Source organism: Colletotrichum abscissum (assembly GCF_030869225.1).
Source record: "Colletotrichum abscissum strain IMI 504890 chromosome Unknown Scaffold_12.1, whole genome shotgun sequence".
Lineage (NCBI taxonomy): Eukaryota > Fungi > Ascomycota > Sordariomycetes > Glomerellales > Glomerellaceae > Colletotrichum > Colletotrichum abscissum.
The window spans coordinates 735,848-757,749 of NW_026850010.1; the positions used below are offsets into that span (position 1 = coordinate 735,848).

General features: G+C 43.1%; 4 protein-coding genes across 4 annotated transcripts; 3 read left to right on the forward strand and 1 right to left on the reverse strand.

Annotated features, from left to right (window-relative positions):
• Window positions 1-1,996: 1,996 nt before the first annotated feature.
• Window positions 1,997-4,752, forward strand: CABS01_05981 (uncharacterized protein; the record flags this gene model as incomplete). The annotated part of the gene is made up of 5 exons (XM_060539348.1): window positions 1,997-2,294; window positions 2,412-2,824; window positions 2,948-3,656; window positions 3,714-4,272; window positions 4,362-4,752. The coding sequence occupies 5 exons, from the start codon at window positions 1,997-1,999 to the stop codon at window positions 4,750-4,752; spliced, it is 2,370 nt and encodes a 789-aa protein (XP_060404743.1).
• An 809-nt stretch (window positions 4,753-5,561) lies between these two features.
• Window positions 5,562-6,180, reverse strand: CABS01_05982 (uncharacterized protein; the record flags this gene model as incomplete). Its single annotated transcript, XM_060539349.1, has 2 exons — window positions 5,562-5,927; window positions 5,971-6,180. 2 exons carry the CDS (start codon window positions 6,178-6,180, stop codon window positions 5,562-5,564), a joined length of 576 nt encoding a protein of 191 aa, XP_060404744.1.
• A 1,004-nt stretch (window positions 6,181-7,184) lies between these two features.
• Window positions 7,185-7,708, forward strand: CABS01_05983 (SCP-2 sterol transfer family protein; the record flags this gene model as incomplete). Its single annotated transcript, XM_060539350.1, has 3 exons — window positions 7,185-7,200; window positions 7,278-7,478; window positions 7,545-7,708. The coding sequence occupies 3 exons, from the start codon at window positions 7,185-7,187 to the stop codon at window positions 7,706-7,708; spliced, it is 381 nt and encodes a 126-aa protein (XP_060404745.1).
• Window positions 7,709-9,426: 1,718 nt separating this feature from the next.
• On the forward strand, window positions 9,427-12,969 carry CABS01_05984 (RanBP1 domain-containing protein; the record flags this gene model as incomplete). Its single annotated transcript, XM_060539351.1, has 1 exon — window positions 9,427-12,969. One exon carries the CDS (start codon window positions 9,427-9,429, stop codon window positions 12,967-12,969), a length of 3,543 nt encoding a protein of 1,180 aa, XP_060404746.1.
• Window positions 12,970-21,902: the final 8,933 nt, after the last annotated feature.

The following is a 21,902-nucleotide window of genomic DNA, read 5'->3' on the forward strand; positions in this document are numbered from 1 at the left end:
GATGAATACCGCTGTTGTGCGCTTTCGAGATCATGCGCGATTATGTCGGGGCTCGCCACAAACAGGCGCTGGACTTGAAGCCAGCGAGACCCTATAGCTCCCAAGGATTTGGGTAGTATAATGTCTGGTGATGTAATGTGTGAAGCGCAAGTCTGCGATAGATACGCAAGAAAACAAGCTCTCTGCTATTTTATTTTTACGAACCCCAAGGTAATGGCCAGGGTTGTGAGAAGAACAAACTATCATACTATCACACAAGTAATGGACGAAGAAGTTGACTAGCTGAATGTATTGCAATAAGTCAACCGTTGAAGTACGAGATCGCCGAGGTCTATCAGCTTAACAAATTGCGTTCGACACGGAGAGGCAAGGTCCAACGTTTAGTTGAAAAGTTGTTGACTAGCCTTGACTCTTGAAGTTGAAAATTGACAGTTTCCCATAAATCCTATTACAGGCTATCCTGTGTTGATAAATTAAGATGACTCAAGTGTAGCTACGCAATTTTGAAGTCACTAGGAGGGTTGGCTCCCCACAACTCTCTCGTGGACGATAGTCCAAGGTTGCTATCGAAGGATGTCAGAAGCCTTCCAGCCCTAGAGTAAAGACGTGAGTACATCCTCACTTCCGGCCCAGAAACTATCCCAACCGACACCACGGTACTATAATTGCCCGAGAATTTGCGATGCGGATACTTTAGACATAAATAGATAGGACGAATGATGACCTCGCAGGAGCCTCCGCATGGGTGTGAGGCATATTTCAACGTTGATCAAAATTGGAAGGTAATCTCGTTCTTTCATGGGCTGCTTCCATGCCCCAAGATCAGTCCAAAAGCCGTAGGTGTTGTCGACCGATTGACCACTCAAGATAAGGTAGCCAAGAGACATTCAGAAGCCATGATCACGACCAGGGCAACTGTCACAAGTCAGCGCAAACGAGCGAACAACTCTGATTGGATCAAAGCATGCACCAAATTCAATATTGTAACCTCATGAAAATCCCATAACGTGGTTCAAGTGTTCTCCAAGCCACCAGTCGTTTCCTGCACGATTTGACGAACCCATCTAATCCGCCAAGACCTCTCCAAGCAGTCAAAAAAGCTCTCAACTAAGCTTTCCCTCCCTCCCCATAACCATTTCTTAAAATAGACCTCTACCTTGTGCCTTTGTCGGACTAGGCAAGTAATCAAGAACCATCACCGCCTTTCTCTCTCCATCTATCTCTATGTTTCCCACAGCTCCTGGCTCTGCTCGTCGGCAGTCTTGCAGAAAGGTGTTGATCGAAAAGGAACGACCCCCCTGTCGACGAAATTCTGGTGCCTAGAGCCTAACTGCAAAAGAAGCAACCTAAACCCGCAAAGCTAGTATGCCCGTACCCGCTCCGAATTGGCTATTAGACCTGCATGTAATAGGCTAGTGAGACTACCGCAGTAAAACTAGCTCAGCAATACTAGTCAGGGGGGGTTGTTTGGAAAAGAAGTCGGGTCCTGATTCACCAAGCATCTCACATCAGCCCCAAAATTCTTAGTTTTCTGATGTGCTTCTTCTTTCTATGGGACGAACCCCATCTCGCACCCGTGTGTGTGAGGTGGGGCCGTTGCAGCCCACGATCTGGGCTGCTGGGCCCCCTTGCCGCAGATTTGCGGTAATGAGCGTGGTTTGGGCGATTATTCATACACATGCAGGAAAGAAATAAGAACTACGGATACATGGCACAGGGGGGGAGGGGTCGCGTGTTAGTGCGACTTGGACAGAAATCTCAGGATACGGAATTTCGCACGGAACAGTTTGATGACGATGAGCGGCACCAGCGCAGGACGAAGAATTCCCTAGGCCGTGGGCGCGCGATCCTAAATCGCCTCTTTAAAGACCCGATCATGTCCCAACCGTCGGAGACTCAATGACCTGAAAAGACAGAGGCACCGTCTACCCACTCCTTCGAGGACCTTTCCCCCCCTCCTCACAAAGCAAGAAGCTTCTCTAGATCACATCGCATCATGAAGCTGCTCACCCTCCTCGCCCTCCTGGGCCTCGGGGCCGCCCACCCGCACCAGCAGCACCCCCACGATGCGCATGCCGCCGCCGCCGCCGTCGTCCTGGACCCGAGACAACAGACGTGTTCCGGCCCCGTAGAGAGTAACCCCTCCACCTGGTGGCGCGCCGCCATCGGCCACAACGGCACGGCGCCTACGAGCACGGACTCGACGTACCAGTACTACCGGACGGCGGTCCAGTACGGCGCCGATAACACGGGCATCCAGGACTCGTCTGATGCCTTTAACTTTGCCATTGAAGGTAAGATACTACCTGGCCTTTTCTTTAACTCATGCTTCGATATATACATACTCCAACTCATCTGAGGGGAAAAGATATTGTTGAATCCATGTAACTGACAAAAAACCGTACAAACAGCATGGAGCCGCACAGGTAACACGGTAACAACCCGCCCAGCCTACATCTACGTCCCGCCCGGCCGGTACCGCATCAAGAAGCCGATCCAGATGCTCGTGACGACTTACCTCGTCGGCGACGCCCTCAACCCGCCCGTGCTCATCGCCGATCCGGCGCTCGGCGAGCAACCCGTGATCAACGGGTACGACTCTCACCAGGGCGACGGGTCCGCGACAAAGAATTTCTACATGGCGGTGCGGAACTTGGTGATTGACACCACCGAGATTGGCACCGGCGTCGCGGCCGTCGGGATGGACTGGAGCGTGTCGCAGGGGTGCTCGTTGACGAATGTCAAAGTGCGCATGCCGAATTTCTCGAGCCATGTTGGTGTTACTATGGCGCAGGGCGGTTCTGGAATCTTGATCAGCGATTGTGTAAGTCTCTCTCGCCTTTTCTTCGTCTTCCTTTCTCTCTTTTGGTTGTGAACAGCCTTTCCCCGGCTTGAAACGCATCGAGGAAGCCCTCGAGTTTTCCGAAGAAACTAACAGTGCGCCCAGCAATTCGAAGGAGGCGCCATCGGCATCAAAGTCAACGGCCAGCAATACCAATTCAAGAACCTCTCCTTCAACGGCTGCAACGTCGGCATCTCCGTCGACCACGTCTGGGTCGCCGTCGTCCAGGGCGCCACCTTCGCAAACTGCAACTTTGGCATCGACATGGGCCGCAACACGGCGGGCATGGTCTCCGTCGTCGATTCCAGGGTAGAATCCTCCTGCAACGCCGGCGTCAACAACCTCGTGACGGGCTACGGCCAGAATTCTCTGGTCCTCGACAACTTCCAGGTTGGCGGCGAGAGCACCGCGGCCGTCAAGTCTGCGAGCGATGGATCGACGCTACGCAAGGACTCTGTGACGGCCGGGCAGACGTGGGTCATGGGGTACGTCAACTCGAATAACCTGCAAAAGGGAACCGTGTACCCCATTGACCGGCCCGCCGCGCTGGTTTCCGGGGATAAGTACTTTACCGCGCCGCTGCCGCAGTATGAGAAGTATGCGCTGGATCAGTTCATGAGTTTGAAGGGCGATGCGCAGTACCCCGTGTACGGTGACAACAGTCACAATGACGGGCCGAGCATCAACGCCATCTTGCAAAAGTACAAGGGCTGCAAGATCATCTTTGTGCCGCAGGGCATCTACCGCACCGAGGAGACGATCTATGTGCCCCCCGGAACAAGACTGGTCGGTGAGACGCTCAGCATCATCAACGGTAGGTCATGTCTGAGCCACTAGAGTCCCGTGAAACCGGTTACTGACTTGAGAATAGGCATCGGATCAAAGTTTTGGAACCCGGACGACCCTCAGCCCATCCTCAAGGTCGGCAACCCCGGCGAGACGGGCGTCGCCCAAATCACCGACATCACGGTCGAGGTGGCCGACGTCCTCCAGGGCGCGACCCTAGTCCAGATCAACATGGCCGGCGCGCGGCCCGGCGACGTCGGCATCTGGAGCAGCGTCTTCCGCGTCGGCGGCACGAAGCACTCGCTCACCAACACGAACTGCGGCGGCGCGGACCCGGGCGCGTGCAAGGCCGCCTTTGCGCTCATGCACGTCACCTCCACGGCGAGCGCGTACCTCGAGAACGTGTGGGGCTGGGTGGCGGACCACTCGCTCGACGGCGGCGCCGCGCAGAACATTGCCGTCGGCAGGGGCGCGCTCATCGAGAGCACCAAGCCCACGTGGCTGGTGGGAACGAGCTTCGAGCACTGTGTCTTGTATCAGTATAACCTCCACAACGCGCAGAATGTGTACATCAGCTTGGAGCAGACGGAGTCTGCGTATTGGCAGGGTGAGGGGACTCCCCAGAGAGCGCCCAGCCCGTGGTCGTAAGTCAATCCCCGCCACAATCCATGGCTTCATGCTCTTGGTCCAAAATGTGTCAATACTCTGGATGGCTAATTCTCTTCGGCCACAGCGTAAAACCAGCTTTCGGTGACCCGGATTTCAGCAACTGCGCAGCCCAGGGACAAGGCAACAACGACCGATGCTACCGATCGTGGGGTCACTACATGACGGGCAGCTCCAAGGTGGTGATCCACGGCTCCGCGCTGTGGGTGTTCTTCAACAAGATGAACGACAACCAGTGGCAGAACGCGCAGTGCGAGAACACGGGCGGCAACTGCATGACCAACCAGGCTTACGCTGACGGCGCCAAGTCGACGTACTGGTTCGGCCTGAGCACCAAGAGCACCACCGCGCTGCTGTACGACAAGACTGGGGGCGTCATCTGGGAGGTGTTTGCGAGCGATAACACTGGTGGATGGGGAGGCGTCCTTGCCGCGTATCTTCGGGATACGGCAGCTTGAAAGCCTAGGGAAGGCTAAGTGGCGTCTTGTGGTATAATTGAGACTTCGTGTAAATAGTGGGGGGAGGATGTAGATTTGGAATTCAAGATCCAAGGAAAGATGCCCAGCGGCAAAAGTTCTTGCGTATGTGGGAACTCAACTGCGCCTGAAGTGGACGTAGAAGAGGACTATGATAAGTGTCAACAAATGATGGCCACGATATGTCCAATGCTCATTGACTTGCCGTTGAGATATCGGGGACAATATATACGATCGCAGGTCAGACGACTTAGTAGAGCAGGTTTTTGCTGGGCGTACATCGTCCGCTGCAGCTCGAGGTCACTCATCAAGCAGACAAGATTTAACGGGAGGACGGCTTGACAGTGCGTCTCTCCCCGCATCAATCGTCTTGTTCATCCAAGTGGACTTCGCAGTGCGTTCCGATTCAACTAGTGGACTCGGCAACCGTTGCGAACATGTCAGGTCAACATACACGTTGCGGAGAAAGATGTTGGACAAGTCAACGGGATGTTGAGGATGATTCGCCGCGGCCTTGTCAGCTGTAGTATGTTCGGCCGCTAGCGTGGCTTTGACTTGAACATTAATGGCAAATGCGGTTTAGCCAACGTATCTGCATCGGGAGGTCATAGTATTGACGGCTCTTCCTGGAGTTCAGACAGGGGTTCGCATGTTGTGGCACCAATGGGCGGAGGAGGCACGTTTCGACGCAGCACCTTGGTAGCATATCCGCACAAACAGTACTCAAAGCCGGGGTCGGACGAACTGCCAAACTCCCGAAACGTTGATCAACCCGTGCCGTACGAGGTCTTTCAGCCTCTTTCGATGGTGGTTTCGAGCCGAGGTCCCCTTCTGTGCCTGGATCTTGATGTGTGCCTGGGGCTTTTGTTCTCATGCACACTACATGACAGCTCACCGCACTCGGACTCGTTCTCGTGGGCGCTGCCCCAATCCGGAGCAAGGGCTTCTGGGGTGTTACCCCAATTTGACTTCCCTCGGCTGCTGTCAGATTGAAGAGAAGCTTGGGACGAATGTTGGGGATCTGCAGCATCTGACTGGCCATCAACGAGAGAGGTCGCAATGAGAGATCGTGGCGAACCATCAGGGAAGCAAAGCATGAATTGAGTCCGAATGCGGAAAGCGATTCGGGTATTGTAAGGTCGTCTGAAGCTTGTTTCGGGGAGAAATGAACCATAGAGTCGGGATGTCTTGCATTGTTATGTATTTGCCGTCTTGTTTTGGACCTTTGATCGAACTTGATCGAGTCTTGTTTCCCTCGTGTTTTCCTTTGGAGCCTCGGTCTCTACGAGACATGACGAACGCTAGCTGGAGCACAGCGAAGAACGGGGATTGTTCCCTGCGGCATGTAGCTGGCATGTAACCGGCAAGGCGCTCAAGACAGTCGTTGGCAAGGGCCGGAATCAGATCCATGGCAATAGGTGATGGGATCAGCGCCCCCATGGATCGTTGTCACTGTCCAGCGCCGGTAGACTTGAAGCATGCTGTGGAATCGAGGTAGACAGTGCAACATGGGTGTGGGCGTGGGCATTGCAGGTTGAAAATGAACGAAAGCAAGGTCTTCTGTGGCGCTGTGGCTGGGGCACTCTGGTCACAGTTCGTGAATCGGAAAACGTATCGAAGATGGCCATTCTAGAACCCAGCTGTCAAGGTTGATGATGAGTGGTAAAGGACGAGTGGCTACGTTTGATGTGTGTCCCGTCGTGGCAGCGCCTGTGCTCCGTTCGATTGTGGCCGCCTGCCGTCCGTGACACCCTCATGATGGAAAGTCCAGTAAGGTAAGGTGCGGATTACCTCAAAGGTCGAAGTAACCGTAAATGACGAAACGAAGTATCCACGAGTCTCCGTTGGCCCAATGCGCGCCAGTCGGCCCCCATGAAATGGAACTGGCATGAAGCGTGCGGGAGTGGAAGAAGAATCCCCCAAGAAGGCAGGATAAGTGCAGGGGTGCGGTGGATATGGCTGCACCTGGCTGGGGTCAGGTAGGTTCCTTCCACACGGAATACGGTTAGGAACTTAGGTGGACCATGGGGAAGAACGACCCACTAATTCCCTAAGGTTGCTACCTTACCTACCTCAAGCAGTGAGGACACGCGCGGGCACATGACGCCCTGCCGTGTGCTGCTAAATCGCCGAGGTTCACATGCGACGACTGAGCGTCATTGCTGCGGTGCGCTTAGCCAAGTAGCTTTCCATCACTCCGCCTCCGTTCCTCTCTGTTTCTTTATTCCTCCGTCCGACGACCCCAACCTCCGACGCACGGCTTACCGTTGACACCTTTTTGTTCACTACTTAAACTATCCCGAGTCCCTTCCCCCACGTTTCGGCAATCTTTTCGCGATCTATCACATCCAACTGTCAATCATATATACCATCTCGACTCATTCTACACCAAGTATCTCTATCCTATAACCACAATGGGTCTCGCCAACGGTACGTGACTCTCCAACAGGATGTCTCGGTCTCGGTCTCAATCGTTCCCAGCACTGACTCTGGCTGCTTTCCTCTAGACAAGTTCCCTTCCTCGGCCGCCTTCGACGCCATCAACGATGCGCTCGGCTCCAGCGAGCCCGACCGCAAGGACGCCATCAAGCAGGGCAACGCCATCTTCGCCTTCACCCTGAAGAACTCTGCCGGCGAGACCGACAGCTGGCACATTGACCTCAAGGAGAAGGGCGCGGTCGCCAAGGGCACCGGCGAGAAGCCCACCGGTATGTCACCCGCGCGTGGAGTGTTTCCCTCTCCAATAGAGCCAGTTAATACTAACCTCGACTCAGTCACCCTGTCTCTGTCCGACGCCGACTTTGGCAACCTCGTCCAGGGCAAGGCTAACGCCCAGAAGCTCTTCATGTCCGGCAAGCTCAAGATCAAGGGCGACGTCATGAAGGCCACCAGGATGGAGCCCATCCTGAAGAAGGCCCAGTCCAAGGCCAAGTTGTAAATGTGCGTCGCGATGGATATTGCGTTGTTGGTAATACCCTGTATCATAACCTACCAGTTGGGCCGGCAAGTAGTGTTGGCACCTGGATGCGCGCCAAACGTAGCGTTGCCGTAGGAAATGAGACCATGATCAATTAATTCGCGTCTTGACAGTTATTCGTTGCCGTGAAGCTGACGGGTTATCCATTTGAAAAGTTGCGAGAGAGTCGGGAGTGCTAGTTTATCAATTTATTCATTACGGTGTACGCCATGGGGAAAGCATGTGATAGCCTCTAAGACCGACTATCGTAGCGGGACATTGAAGAACGAGAGAATCTCTCGACGTCGGGACTGAACTTATGGCTATGCCCCCGGAAGAAAACAGGCCGGCACTCTACGAATGTCGGGTTTTATTTTTTAAACGGACGTCCGATGCGCTTCATAGATCATCATTGTTTTCGTGACTTCGAGCGCAACGTCAACGGTGCTGGGCCTCAGATGGTGGAAATCCCCGAGTATTGCCGCCCCGAGTCAGGAGGCCCATCTGGGGTCGGAGCACCGGCGCCGCCATCTTCACGTGCATTCTGGGCTCCGGCCGTGGTGAGCCGGATCTAGCCAATAGTTGATTGGATACTATTAACCGTATGGAGAACAAGCCTGTGATGACCAGTCGATGCCCTTTATATGCGTACCCATGATTTGAAGAGTGCCAGCGAGTAGACATGGCTAGATTGTGAGTATCTCGTGAGCGAGGCTGCAGTCCGATTTGGGGAACCGTGTTCCCCTGGTTTCAGTGTCGCAGTCGCACCAGCCAGACATACGTCTCTTGGTGCAGACGCAAAAGGGTCAGGAGTGCAGCAGATTCGAAGGTGTATGTTGCAGTCAAGCTGCACACCTGTCTCGTATGGTTGGATACGGGCCACATGGTGTGAGCTGACTCAGCAGACTCGAGGAAAACGCCTGGGCCAGCGAATGCTCCGTCGTACCTACGTTAATTACCTAAGGTTCATTGAGAAGGTACCACTGAGAAGATACGTAGTGCTACTCGTAGCTTCCATTCGTTCGACTGGTTGAAAGCTGGAAGATCGTGACGCGGGACCTGAGGAAAGACCGGGTTCTGGGGAACGCCCTAGGAAAAATTGCAAGCGCCGACCACCAACCAGAAGCGCCCAGTCTCTGTCGCAGTTGCACCTGCCACTTCCTTCGCACTTTAGGTATCCGCAACTTGCGACCAATTGAAGGCGGTGACGCTGGCCTGAGGTTGAGTGACGGCAGAAAACCGACCCACTCTTTGCCGACCGTGCTCGCGCCCCCCTGCACTGAGGTGTGGCCTGGTTTTTTTCCCAATAGCTGGCCCCGTCACCCGTCGCCCGGTCGAGCCACACCAAAAATCATCCAGCACCAAAATCTTCCTGTGCTTTTGCCAGCCAGACTACCATCAAAGGCGTGTTGGATGCGCTGTTCAGCATCACTTTCTTGATCGCTGCGCCATCGCGTTTTGTTGCAGTCGAAGCTTCAGCCATCATTGAGCGTTTTTCTCAATCCAATCGCATCTACCCTCTAGCAGTTACTTCTCGCAGTTGCGCCTGCTTTCCTTTCCTTGCCCGCCTGGCTTTGTCTGCGAATCCTGCGTGAATCGAGACGCGACTCTCCCCCCGAGACCGAGTCGACCGGCGCAAACCTCATCACCAACGACTAATTATAATCCAGAAATCGATTCTTTGGTCGTCGCGCATCATCATGGACCAAAGAAACAGCACCCCGCGGCCCCGTCCGTCGCTCAAATTCGCGAACCGTAGCTACCAAGCTTCGCCTCTGAACCCGAACAAGCGACTCGGCACCCCCAAGACTGCTCCATCGCAGAGAGTCTTGAATCGCGACCCCATGCCATCGAGCAACCTCAACGCGAGCACCATCTCCACCGCGAGCAACCTCTTCCGCTCCTCTACTCTGAGCGCAAGCTCCAACACTACCCCCTTCGCTCCGAGCTTGCCCGCGAGCACCGCCAAGAAAGTCTTCGCGCCCGGCGCGACTCCGGCTTCTCAAAAGGTCTATCGAGAGAACATCGCCCAGGCGACTCCTCGCGGCATGGCAGCCAAATCGACCTCGGCCGATCTCTTCCAGATGCGCATCCCCTCCCCGCCTCCCGAGTTATCTGGCGAAGTTCTCGCGCGAGATATCCCCCCTGAGCTCGAAGCTAAGGGTACCGTGTACGCCGACCAGTATCTCAGCCACTTGGTTCCGGCCGAGTACGACGACTTGCAGCGCCGTCAGCTATTTTGCGTTCTCGATCTTCGCCGCCTGAAATATGCCGCCAACGAGATCTTCACCAAGAAGGATTGGAAGCTCAACATCATGAACTTTGCAAAGGAATTCGAAAAGAGCCGGAGCTTGATTATGCTCAGATATGGCTTGTACGAGTTCAAGAACGTCAAGCCCTCAGAGGAGGTTTTAAAGAAGTGGAGGTCCGCACATGGGTTGCCTGAGCCCGAGGAGGAAGTTGCGGATGCCAGCCCATCCAGGCAGACTACTCGTTCCAAGCGCAAGGCTGAAGACCAGCTGACTCCCAAGGACGCGGCCCTTTCGTCCGCGTCTCCCAATAAGAATAACAAGAGGCGCCTTGTGGACAGAGAGGATGAAGAGCCGGCGACGCCGGCTACGGTCAAGAACAAGAGGAAGGCAACTGTTGAGGATGAGTCGGATGAGAACCAGCCCAGCAAGTTGCAGAAGTCTACCTCGACACCCTCAGCTACCAAGAGCATGTTCGAAAAGATTGCCAACAACCAAGGCCCTTCTTCAACGCCCAAGGCCGCACCTGCCCCTGCCTCCGCCCCCAAGGCTGCGGAAGCCAAGCCCAGCAGCCTCTTCGGAGCGGCACCCAAGCCTGCCAACAACGACCTGTCGCGCTCTGTTTTCGAGAAACAGCTCAAGCCTGCCCAGGCATCCAACATCTTTGGTTACCTGTCTGATGCTAGTTCGGCAAAGAACAGCGGTGTGGAGGCCGACGCAGAGAGTGAGACTGATTCCGATGACGAGGCGGAACCCAGCGTTGCCGCTAGTGGTGGTGCCGAAACGCCGTTGGGCCAGCCAGCGTCCAACCTCTTTGGTGCTAAGAAGCCTCTATTCTCTGCTGGCGCCGCGACTGCCCCCTCCAGCACTTCGTCCGACGCCCGGGAGACTACGCCCTCCGGGACTAAGAGTCTGTTCGACCGCGTGACTAAGGGCAACAATGGACAGCCTCTCCGCGCGGACTCGGCTGAGCCGGCCCCGGCCCCTGAAAAACCAGCTTTTGCGCCGGCCAAGGAGGCTGCTCCGGCCCCGGTCAACGCCACCTGGAACCCCAACTCCCCGATCAAATTCAATGCCAACCCTGCGCCTAGCAATGGACTTTTCGGTGCGTCCACAAACGGATCGAGCTCCATCTTCGGTGCTAAGCCTACAGCTCCTGCAGCTCCTGCATCCAACTTGTTCGGCGCCCCGAAGCAAGATGAGAAGCCCAAGGCCGAGAAGCGGTCTGCTCCTGAGGAGGACAAGGGCGCGGAGTCCGACAAGGAGAACGACTCACAGCGCCCTTCCAAGTCCCCCTTTGGCGGCTTCTCCGGGTTCCAGTCGAAGCCGTTTGAGGCACCCAAGAAGGACGAGGCAGCTCCCAAGGCGGCTGCTGCGCCGACTTTCGCGTTTGGTGCTTCCGCTCCCAAAGCGGAAGAGCCCAAGCCTGCCGCCCCAGCTTCAAACCTTTTTGGTTCCCAAGACAAGCCTGCGGGCTCCGTCATGCAGTCATCGACACTCTTTGGCGGCAGCAAGCCTCAGGAGACTCCCGCCCCCGAACCGGCTAAACCCCTCTTCGGCGCCAGCACATCGAGCACTTCGACTCCTTTCCAGTCGAACCCTCTCTTTGGTGCCCCGGCACCCGCGTCGAGCACCTCCAACCTTTTCGGTGCTAAGCCCAATGACGAGGGTTCCAAGGCCCCGCAGTTTGCTCCCGCGCCCACTGCGGCTCCTGCCTTCAGCTTCGGCGCCAGCAAGCCGACCGAGTCCGCTGGTTCTCCCTTCGGTGGTAGCCCCATGAAGCAGGATGGCCCGCCAGCGAAGAGACAGTTCAACGCACCCGCTCCCTCTGCCCCGGCCGCACCATCTGGTGGCATGTTCAACTTTGGTGGATCCCAGAGTGCAGCCCCAGCTAACCCCTTCGGCGGCGCTGCGAATGCGCCTCAGACAAACGGCGGCTCTAGCGGTCCTCCAAGCTTCGGCTCTGGCGGAGGTTCATCCTTCACCTTCAGCGCCGGCGGTGGCGGCACGAGCTTCAACAACCCCTTCGCATCTGCTAACGGCGGCGGCTCGGGTTCTGCTCCCGCGCCTTCGGCCGGCGGCATGTTTAACTTTGGTGGCGGCGGATCTTCCGCCCCCTCGACCAGTTCTACGCCGTTCCAGTTTGGCGGTGGCTCGTCCGCGCCTGCACCTGCGGCGGCAAGCAGCAGTCCCTTCCAGTTTGGAGGCGGCGCTCCCGCTCAGCCTGCTGCCCCTGCTGCCTCGACTCCCACCTTTACCTTCGGTGCCGCTAATGGATCTGCCAGTGCTCAGGCACCTGCGTCTCAGAAGCCGCTCTTTGGAGCGTCAACCCCGGCGCCTACGAGCAACCTCTTTGGCGGTGCCAAGCCTGCCCAGCCTCCCTCTGGTGGTATGTTCGGTAACCTGAACCCCCCCGCGGGTGCCTCTACCACTGGCACTAATTCACCCTTTAACTTTGGTGGTGCCTCCAGCCTAGCTACGACTCCTGCCACTGGCACTCCCGAGCCGACTACGGAAGCCGACAAGGCCGCTGGTGGTGAAGGCGACGATGCTGATGGCAAGCCTCACGAGCAGCTCAAGCTTACTGAGGGTGGCCCTGGCGAAGAAGACGAGGAAGTACTCCACGACGTTCGCGCCAAGATTATGAAGTTCATTCCGGCCGGATCCGAAGAAGACAAGGACAGCGGCGACGATAAGCCCAAGAACAAGAGCCCTTGGTCAACCAAGGGTGTCGGCCCGTTCCGTGTCCTGAAGCACAAGAACACTGGCGCGGTGCGCATGCTGCTGCGCGCGGAGCCTCGCGGGCACGTCGTGCTCAACCGCTCTGTTCTGCCTTCTGAGACATACAAGGCGGACAAGAAGTACGTCAAGCTCACGACCTCGAACGAGACGGGCAACGGCCTCGAGACCTGGATGGTGCAAGTCAAGACGGAGGACTTTGCCAAGGCGCTGGCAAGCGCTCTGGAGACCCACAAGTCTACCAACGCCAAATGAGGTCAATGATGGAAACGCAACTGAAAGGGATTATGGAAGAATGCCATAGCATGTGTTTTTGTTTTTTATTCTCCGTTATTCGGTCTGAGTCTTATACTAGACGGAGAGAAAGTGTATGTCTTGTTTGTCTGTAACAGACATACATGTGATGGAGTGTTGGGGTTTCGCGTAGCGACACAAAAAAGAAAGGTAAGGCATAGCATTGCTCTTTTGGCTCGGCGTTGGGACACTATTTTTGTTATTTTGGTTTTGTTTTTCTTCTTCGCTCGTTTCCTCTCGAGGTTGCCGGGGATTAAGTGTACTGCGTATCCTCACTAGGAGGGCGGATTTGCGAGGATTGATGGAGAGCGAGGCAGAGGCCGAGGCTCTGAGAGACAGGGCGAGAGGGAGGAGGATCCGAATAAAAAGTACAGTTGTAGAAGTTACATTGGGAGGAATAAGGGAATTGTAGCACATTATCAAGGAAATTGTGTGCCCTGACTTGAAGTTTTGTTTCCCCGTGCTTACTGTGAAGTCGAGAATTGTATGTTGTTGGCCAGACTTGATTCCATTCGATTTTCAGCTTTGAAGACTGCTCCCTCTAGAAGTTTGAGACTTGCAAGTCTGCTTCTCATCGATGGTGATGGAGAAAAGCAGCCAGTGTGGCCGTCCGTAGATCAAGAGCTCTCTCTGTTGCCGTGTATAGGTGCGTGCTTCGGTGTAAATCGGATAGGCGCGTGCTTGAGAATGTGAATTCGAGCGAGCCCGCATTTACTGATATCTCGTTTGATGTTTTCTTTCTTCCTTCTCTAGTTCCGTTTTCCTATTTAAGCATTTCCGTTCTACGAGTTGGATAGCGGACAAACCACATTCTGTCGTGCTGAGCGGTGACGCAGGAAATGAGCAATGATTGATATGTGGACTCTGGACGGCGAGGTTAGGTTAAGTTAAGCCCCCTTTTCAGCGAATGGACGTCACATGTATCATACCTAATAACTTCGGAAATGAAAATCAGTATTTTGTATCGTCCGTCTGGCGTGACATATGCAATACGGAATAGGGGTCAAGAGCGGAGAGGTTTTGATAGGAACTAGGGTTGAGTCTAGCCAGTGAGAGTTTGTCTTAGGAGTAGGTGAAGCGAGATGGTCTCCTTGGTTCCTTGTCTGGTCGTAGACCTCTAGACCTCTAGGCACTTCGTCAATCAATGACTCCTCTCCGAGATACAAGAAAAGAACACACATGTCTTGCTTAGGGAGCTTACTACAGGATCTTTTGGAGGCGTTTTTATACTAGACGACAGGCCCCGCTGTGAATCATCTCCAATAAGATAGCCAAAGGCAAGTAAGTACCTTCAGGTCACTGTTTAACTCTATCGTTTTATATTACTAAAGGATTACCATAGTATATATAGACGCTACCCTACCCTCAAATTCTATATTATTTAACTTTAACCCTTTTCTTACTTATCCTTTTTTTTATTTTACCCTCTCCCTTATTAAAAAATTACTAAAATTATAATTTTAATAACTTATTAATAAGTTAATATTACTATTTAAAAATAAGTAACTTATTCTTATATATAAGTATTAAGAGTTTTATTATTATAAAAATAATAATAAATATATTAAAGTATTTAAAAAAGCTTTTTAATAAATTTTTAATATTATTTAAAGTTATAATCCTTAAGTTATAAAAAAAGCTAAGGTATTATAATAATATAACCTACCCCCCAACGGAGTAATCTACCGGGGCCGTACCGTATATTACGTATTAAAAAAAACTAAGTATATTACGCTCTATACTTAACTACTAATTAAAACTCCTAACTTTTTATTATATAAAGTCCTCTTAAGTTCTAACTATTTATAAAACGAGCTTTACTTATTTTAATACGTATAAGACTTTTTAATATTAACTTACGTAAATAACTAAGTTTAGTATAATCTATTCTTTTATATAAATATTATTATTATCCGGGGGGTCTTATAAGAGCTATTTAAAGCGCCGGTTTATTATTTTAATTTTATATATTTTTAGCCCGTTTATTATAATTATTATAACTAAGTTAATATTAATATACTAAATTTTAATATTTATATTAACCCGGCTATTTATAATATTTATAATATTATTTAGTTAAATTCCGTATTATTAAAAAATACTTTATTACTTTTTAAGTATACTTATATTAATTATAATAGTTATAGTATTAAGCTAGCTAAAAAAGGCGCTTAGCCCGAGAGGGGTAGACTTATTAATAAGTATTTTTAGTTTATTAATTACTAACTATATACTAAGAAGTTCTTATTAAAATAGTAGTTTATATATTAATAGGTTTATTTAATAAATTTATTTAATAGATTTATTTAGTAAATTTGTTTAATTTAAATAGAGAGTAGCTTTAGGTAATATTAAAAGCGATAAAAATAAAAAAAATCTTTACGAGCTTTAAAAAGTAGTAAATATTAACCTATTTAGCCCTTTTTTTAAAAACCTCTATATTATTATTAAAGTTTAGAACTTCTATAATTAAGAGCCGTTTTTAATTATTATAACTAACTATTATAGCTAATTATTACGGCCGACCTTTATTATTAACCTTTTTAATTAATACCGCTATATAATAAAAAGGGTAGCTTACTTATCCTAAATTATATAATAGTTTTTGTATTAAAATTATTATATTATATTAAATACGTACTTAGGGTATATTATACGTATTATATAGTTAAAAAGTATACTATATTATATAATTTGTTTTAAAAACGTAATCCCGCTAAGGTCGATTTTTTATATTTATAAAGCTAGAAAAGAACTACTATATAAGTACGGTTACCGAAGTAAAAGCGACCTTTAGTTAATTAAATACCTTATTTACTTCTTTAGTTTATTAAAAATCTTTTATTTACCCCTTTTTTATTTTTAATAATATTATTATTAGTATAATAATACCTAAGTATTTAGTAATAAACTTTTAATAGAAGTTATAGAACCCTAAAAATACTTAAATATTCTTAATAAACTTTAGCACCTTTTAGTTAGCGATTGTTTATATTTATAATAGGTTAATCTCGATTCTTTTTAGTATAATAATATAACTTAGGAATTTAACCTTTTTTTTAATAAAATAAGTATTTTAATAGTTTAATAAAAAGCCCGTATAACTATAAATATTAGAGGACTTTTTTAATATCCTTTATATACTACTCTCTTATTATTAAATAGATTATTAAATTATTTATATATACTATATAATAAGTATTTAATAAATTAGCGAGCGTTTGATAAATATACGCTTAAAACGTTATAAGTATGTTCGTTAGTTTAAAAAGTATAATAGTATATTTAAAATAGTTATATTAGCTTTAGAATGCTATTTTTTTTATTAGTTTTCTTTTTTTAATTTAAATATAGTAATAAGTATCCTTAATATTTATTTTAAAAATTTATTTTATTTTACGAAGCCTATTTAAGAGCTCGTTAATAAGTAGTAATAAGTATTAATTTTTTATAATTATTTTATTTAGTTTATAATAGTTTATATAAAAATATAGCGTACTATCTTTTTTTAATACGAAAAGGATTAATACTTTAACTTTATTAATTAAAAGTATAATATAACCGTTCGCTAAGTTCTTAATAATATATACGCAAAGCTTATTAAGTTATTTTTTACTTAATAAATAAATAGGGTTATATAGTAGTTTAGTACTTAGAACTAAGTTAATTAAGTATTCTACTTTATTATATAACTATAATCCTTTTATTAATTATTTATTAAACGTTTCTATTTTTAATTAAAGTTCTAATAATAAATCCTTTTATAATTTAGTTTTTATTATCCTTATAATACTTTTTATAATAGTAATATATAATATATAAGCCCTCTTATAATTCTTAATAATATTACGAACTATTATTTTTAGTTTAGTAATAAAAATAAGCTTATATAATTATATATTTCCCCCTAATAGAGCAATCCGCCGGGGCCGTACCGTATATTACGTATTAAAAAAAACTAAGTATATTATGCTCTATACCTAACTACTAATTAAAATAGCTCCTAACTTTTTACTATAGTCTTTTTAAGTTCTAGCTATTTATAGAGCGAGCTTTATTTATTTTAATATATATAAGACCTCTTAATATTAACTTATATAAATAGCTAGGTTTAGTAAATTTATTCTTTTATATAAGTATTATTATTATTTAGGGGGTTTTATAAAAGCTATTTAAAACGCTAGTTTATTATTTTAACCTTATATACCTCTAGCCCGTTTATTATAGCTATTATAACTAAGTTAATATCGATATATTAAATTTTAATATTTATACCGGCCTAGCTATTTATAGTACTTATAATATTACCTAGCTAAATTCCGTATTATTAAAAAGTACTTCGCTACTTTTTAAGCGTATTTATATTAGTTATAATAGTTATAACGTTAAGCTAGCTAAAAAGGGTGCCTAGCCCGAGAGGGGTAGACTTATTAATAAGCATTTTTAGCTTACTAATTACTAACTATATACTAAAAATAAAGTAAGTTCTTATTAAAATAATAGTTTATATATTAATAAGTTTATTTAGTAAATTTGTTTAGTAGATTTATTTAGTAGATTTATTTAGTAAATTTATTTAGTTTAAATAAAAAGTAGCTTTAGGTAATATTAAAAACAATAAAAATAAAAAGAATCTTTATAAGCTCTAAAAAGTAGTAGATATTAGCCTATTTAGCCCTTTTTTTAAAAACCTCTACGTTATTATTAAAGTTTAGAACTTTTATAGTTAAGGGCCGCTTTTAATTATTACGGCTAACTATAGTAGCTAACTATTATAACTAATTATTATAGCTAACTTCTACTATCGACCTTTTTAACCGGCGCTATTATAAAGTAGCTTACCTATTTTAAATTAAATAGCGGTTTTTATATTAAAATTATTATATTATATTAAGCGCGTACTTAAGATATATTACGTATATTATATAATTAAAAAGTATATTATATCGTATAATTTTTTTTAAAAGCGTAATCCCATTAAAGTCGATCTTTTATACTTATAAAGCCGAAAAAAAAACCACTGCATAACTATATATTTATTATAGTATTAATATAAATACCCTCTTAGCTTATTAATAATTATAATAATAAAACGTTTACTATTTTCTTATTTTTATTAACTATAGTAAATAATTACTAAATCTTCCTTAGCTACTTATAATAATTAATAAGGAAGAGCGTTAATTAATAAGCTTTTTTTTAATTTATAGTTTTATTTTAAAAGTCCTTTAATAAAGGGGCTATAGTAGTAACTAAGGTTAACCCTAAGTAAATTACGAGCTTAATATTAATAATATTTATTTCGGAGTATATATTTATATTAACTTTTATTAGCTTTTTAATAACCCCTTATAGAACTATTATTCTATTTTTTATAATTATTCTTATTAATACTTTTTTAATATTTAGTATAAGTATATTAAGTATATTACTTATATTTATTTATTTTTTAATAAGTTAATCTCTATAATTCTTAGCTTAATAATAACTTATTAAATAGTTATTAACGTTAGTTTTAATTAGGAGTACGTTAGCTTATTATTACCCTTACTTCCTAACTTATTTTTTTAATACTTATTAAATATATAACTTATTTTATTATATATAAAGTACTTAATATTATTATTATAATATTTTTATAATAGCTTAGTACGAGTACTCTTATTATATAGCTTTTATAATATTATTCTTAGTAAGTCCTTAAAACCTAGCTTTTTAAAACTCTTTTTACTTTTTTTTTTATAAAAAAGGTATATTTAACGTAGTTATTTTAATAATAAATATAACCTCTTTTTATTATCTTTTTATAACTAGTTACCGCCCTTTTACTAATTTAATAACTATAGTTTATTAACTTCGTAAGCTATATTACGTACTTTTTTAATTAAAACCTTATAATAAATTAGGTCGTTTTATAACTAAGATAGTAATTTAAAAAAGAATTAGTATACTTTTATTTTCGAATTCTCTATATCTTTTATACTTAGGTTATAATAAATTATTAATTATTTAATAAGACTCTAAATAAGGGTCTAACCCTTTTTTAGCTTTTTTATTCTTAGCTTTTTATAATATTCCCGTTTTTATATCTCGGGGTCTACGTACTATTAGTAAATAAATATTAAGAAGTTACCCTAAGAAAGGGGATCTTAGAGGCTTTTTTTATAATTATACTATTATATTTATAATAATAAAAATATTTTAAATAGAGCCTATTTAATATACTATTTTATAGTACTTTTTATATAAAAATTATTATTTATTTTTATAATAATAATTTAGTCTATTATTTAAGTACTTATAAACTTTTCTTTAATTAATTTATAGTTATAAAAAAGAGGCTTTTTATATTTTTATTAACCTAAATATATCGCTAGTTACTTAATAAGTTATTAAATAAGCTCTTTATATTAACGCCGTTTTTAATTTTAGTTTTTAATTATTATTTTTATTATTTTATAAAAATAGGTTATTATTAGGCTTATAAAGTTTACTAAGCTAGCTATCCTAATACTACTTATACTTTTATATATACTTAGACCTCGTATATTTAATAATTAGTTATTAATAAACGCCCTATTTATAATAAATAAGGTCTTTAGGGTATTAATAAGGTAATTAGCCCGTAAAAGTAATTTACCCTAATTACTTTTTTATTTAGCTTTTTTATAAATACTAGTATTTAAGTAGGACTCGCCCTATAATAAGCTCGTTTTTTTTTAAATAAAATAGGGTTAAATAATTAACTTTAAATAGCTATAGCTCGTTAATATTAATAGCTCTTTATTAATAACTAAGCGTCGCTTTATTAATATAATAGTTTTTTTCTAGCTTTATAAGTATAAAAAATCGACTTTAATAGGATTACGTTTTTAAAAGAAATTATATAATATAATATACTTTTTAACTATATAATATACGTAATATACCCTAAATATACGCTTAATATAATATAATAATTTTAATATAAAAACTATTATATAATTCGGAATAAGTAAGCTACTCTTTTTATTACGTAATAGTACTAGTTAAAAAGGTCGACGGTAAAAGTCGGCTATAATAGTTAACTATAATAGTCGGTATTAAGCCTCGCTAGTTAGGCCTCGTTAGTTAAGGAATAGCTCAGGGGGTATAAAGAGGAGAACTAAGTAATAAAGGAGTAGCTTAAGTATATATAGAGTATTAGTAATATACTTTAAAAAAAAGGGTAAATTTTAGTAATTTATTTTTTAAACTTTAATAATAGTTAGCCCTTATAAACTTTTTTTTTATATTATATACTTATTAATAGTTTAAAATTTTTATTTATAAAAGGGACTAGGTTAGAAGTTTAAAATATTAATAAAAACGAGACGTAGTAAGAGAGCGTAATTAGTACTATAATAATAAAAAAAAAACGACTCTTTTTTATTAAACCCTCTAAAATTATCTCTTTTTTAATAAATAATATAAAAATAAAATATAATAAGATAAATAATATAATAATAATAAAAAAGAACCGTATTATTAAGAATATTAATAAATTTTAAATAAAATAGCGAACTTTTTACCCTCTCTTATTAATACCTAAACTAAATAATAAGTAATAAGCTAATAAAATTATAAAAATAGGAATAATAATTAAAAAAAAAAAATCCTTATTATAACGTATAAAGAGCGCTTATATAAAAAACGAGTAGATTTAAAACGCTTATAGAGCTTTTTAAATAGCCCGGCCCCCGTATTAAGAATTATAGTTTTAATTATAATAGTTTTAAATATTAGCTTTAATATAAATAAAAACGTAAACCCCCGGACTAAGGATAGTTTAATAAATAAAGCCGTATTTAAAGCGCCGCTCGAGCGATAATAAAATAATAAGTTCGTATTACCTAAGCCCCTATTTACTAGCTCTTTTTTAACTTAAATAAGTATTATAAATAGAACGTTTACGTTTAGATTACTATCCTTTTTTAATTTATTATATATTAATAAATTAATACGGGATTTATAAAGCTTCCTCTTTAATTATTATTATTATTTTAATTTATAAGTTTAATAAATAAAAATAAACTATAATAAAATAGTATATATAGTTAGCTACTTAAGTAGTAGTATAAAAACCTTTTAAATATACTATATTTTTAATTAAAAAAGGACCCCTAGGTTTATAATAAACTAAGTTATATAAAAAGAACTAGAGACTTTTTTTTAAAATAACCTATTTAATCTTACTAACTAAGGAATAGTAACGAATATATAACTAAATAGTACCTCGTAAAGCTAAAAAAAGAAAGTTAATAAGTTTATTAGTTATATTAATAAGCTCGAGATAGAATTAGAATATATTTTAATAAAGAAGTAGAGGATCTTTATATTAATAAATAAGTTATAGCCCGAACTATACTTCGTAATAATATTATAAATAGAACTCCTATAGATTTATTTATAATTAGTATTATTAATAAGACGTATTAAATAATCCTCGTTATTAATAAGGAGCTTATAAACGCCCCCTAAGTAATATTTTAATATAAACTCGAACGAGCTAATAAGAAAATACTAGGGTATTAATAAGTTAAATATATAAAAAATATACTATAACTTATTTAGTAAGGATATTATATATTATAATTATAAAAAGATTAGTTATATTATAAAGGATTATTTATAATTATAAAAGTAGTATTAATAGTACTATAATTATAATAAAACTAAGTACTTTATTAATAATTACTCGAGCGTTATATATTATAAATATAACTAAAAGGGGTATAAGGCTACTAGTTATTAATTAAACCTTACCCTAGCTAAGTAGTACGGATTAATAACGAGCTTAAATACTATTTTAATAAAGAGAGTAGCTAGCGATTAATAAGAGTAGTACTTAGACGTCCCGACTTATATATACTTAA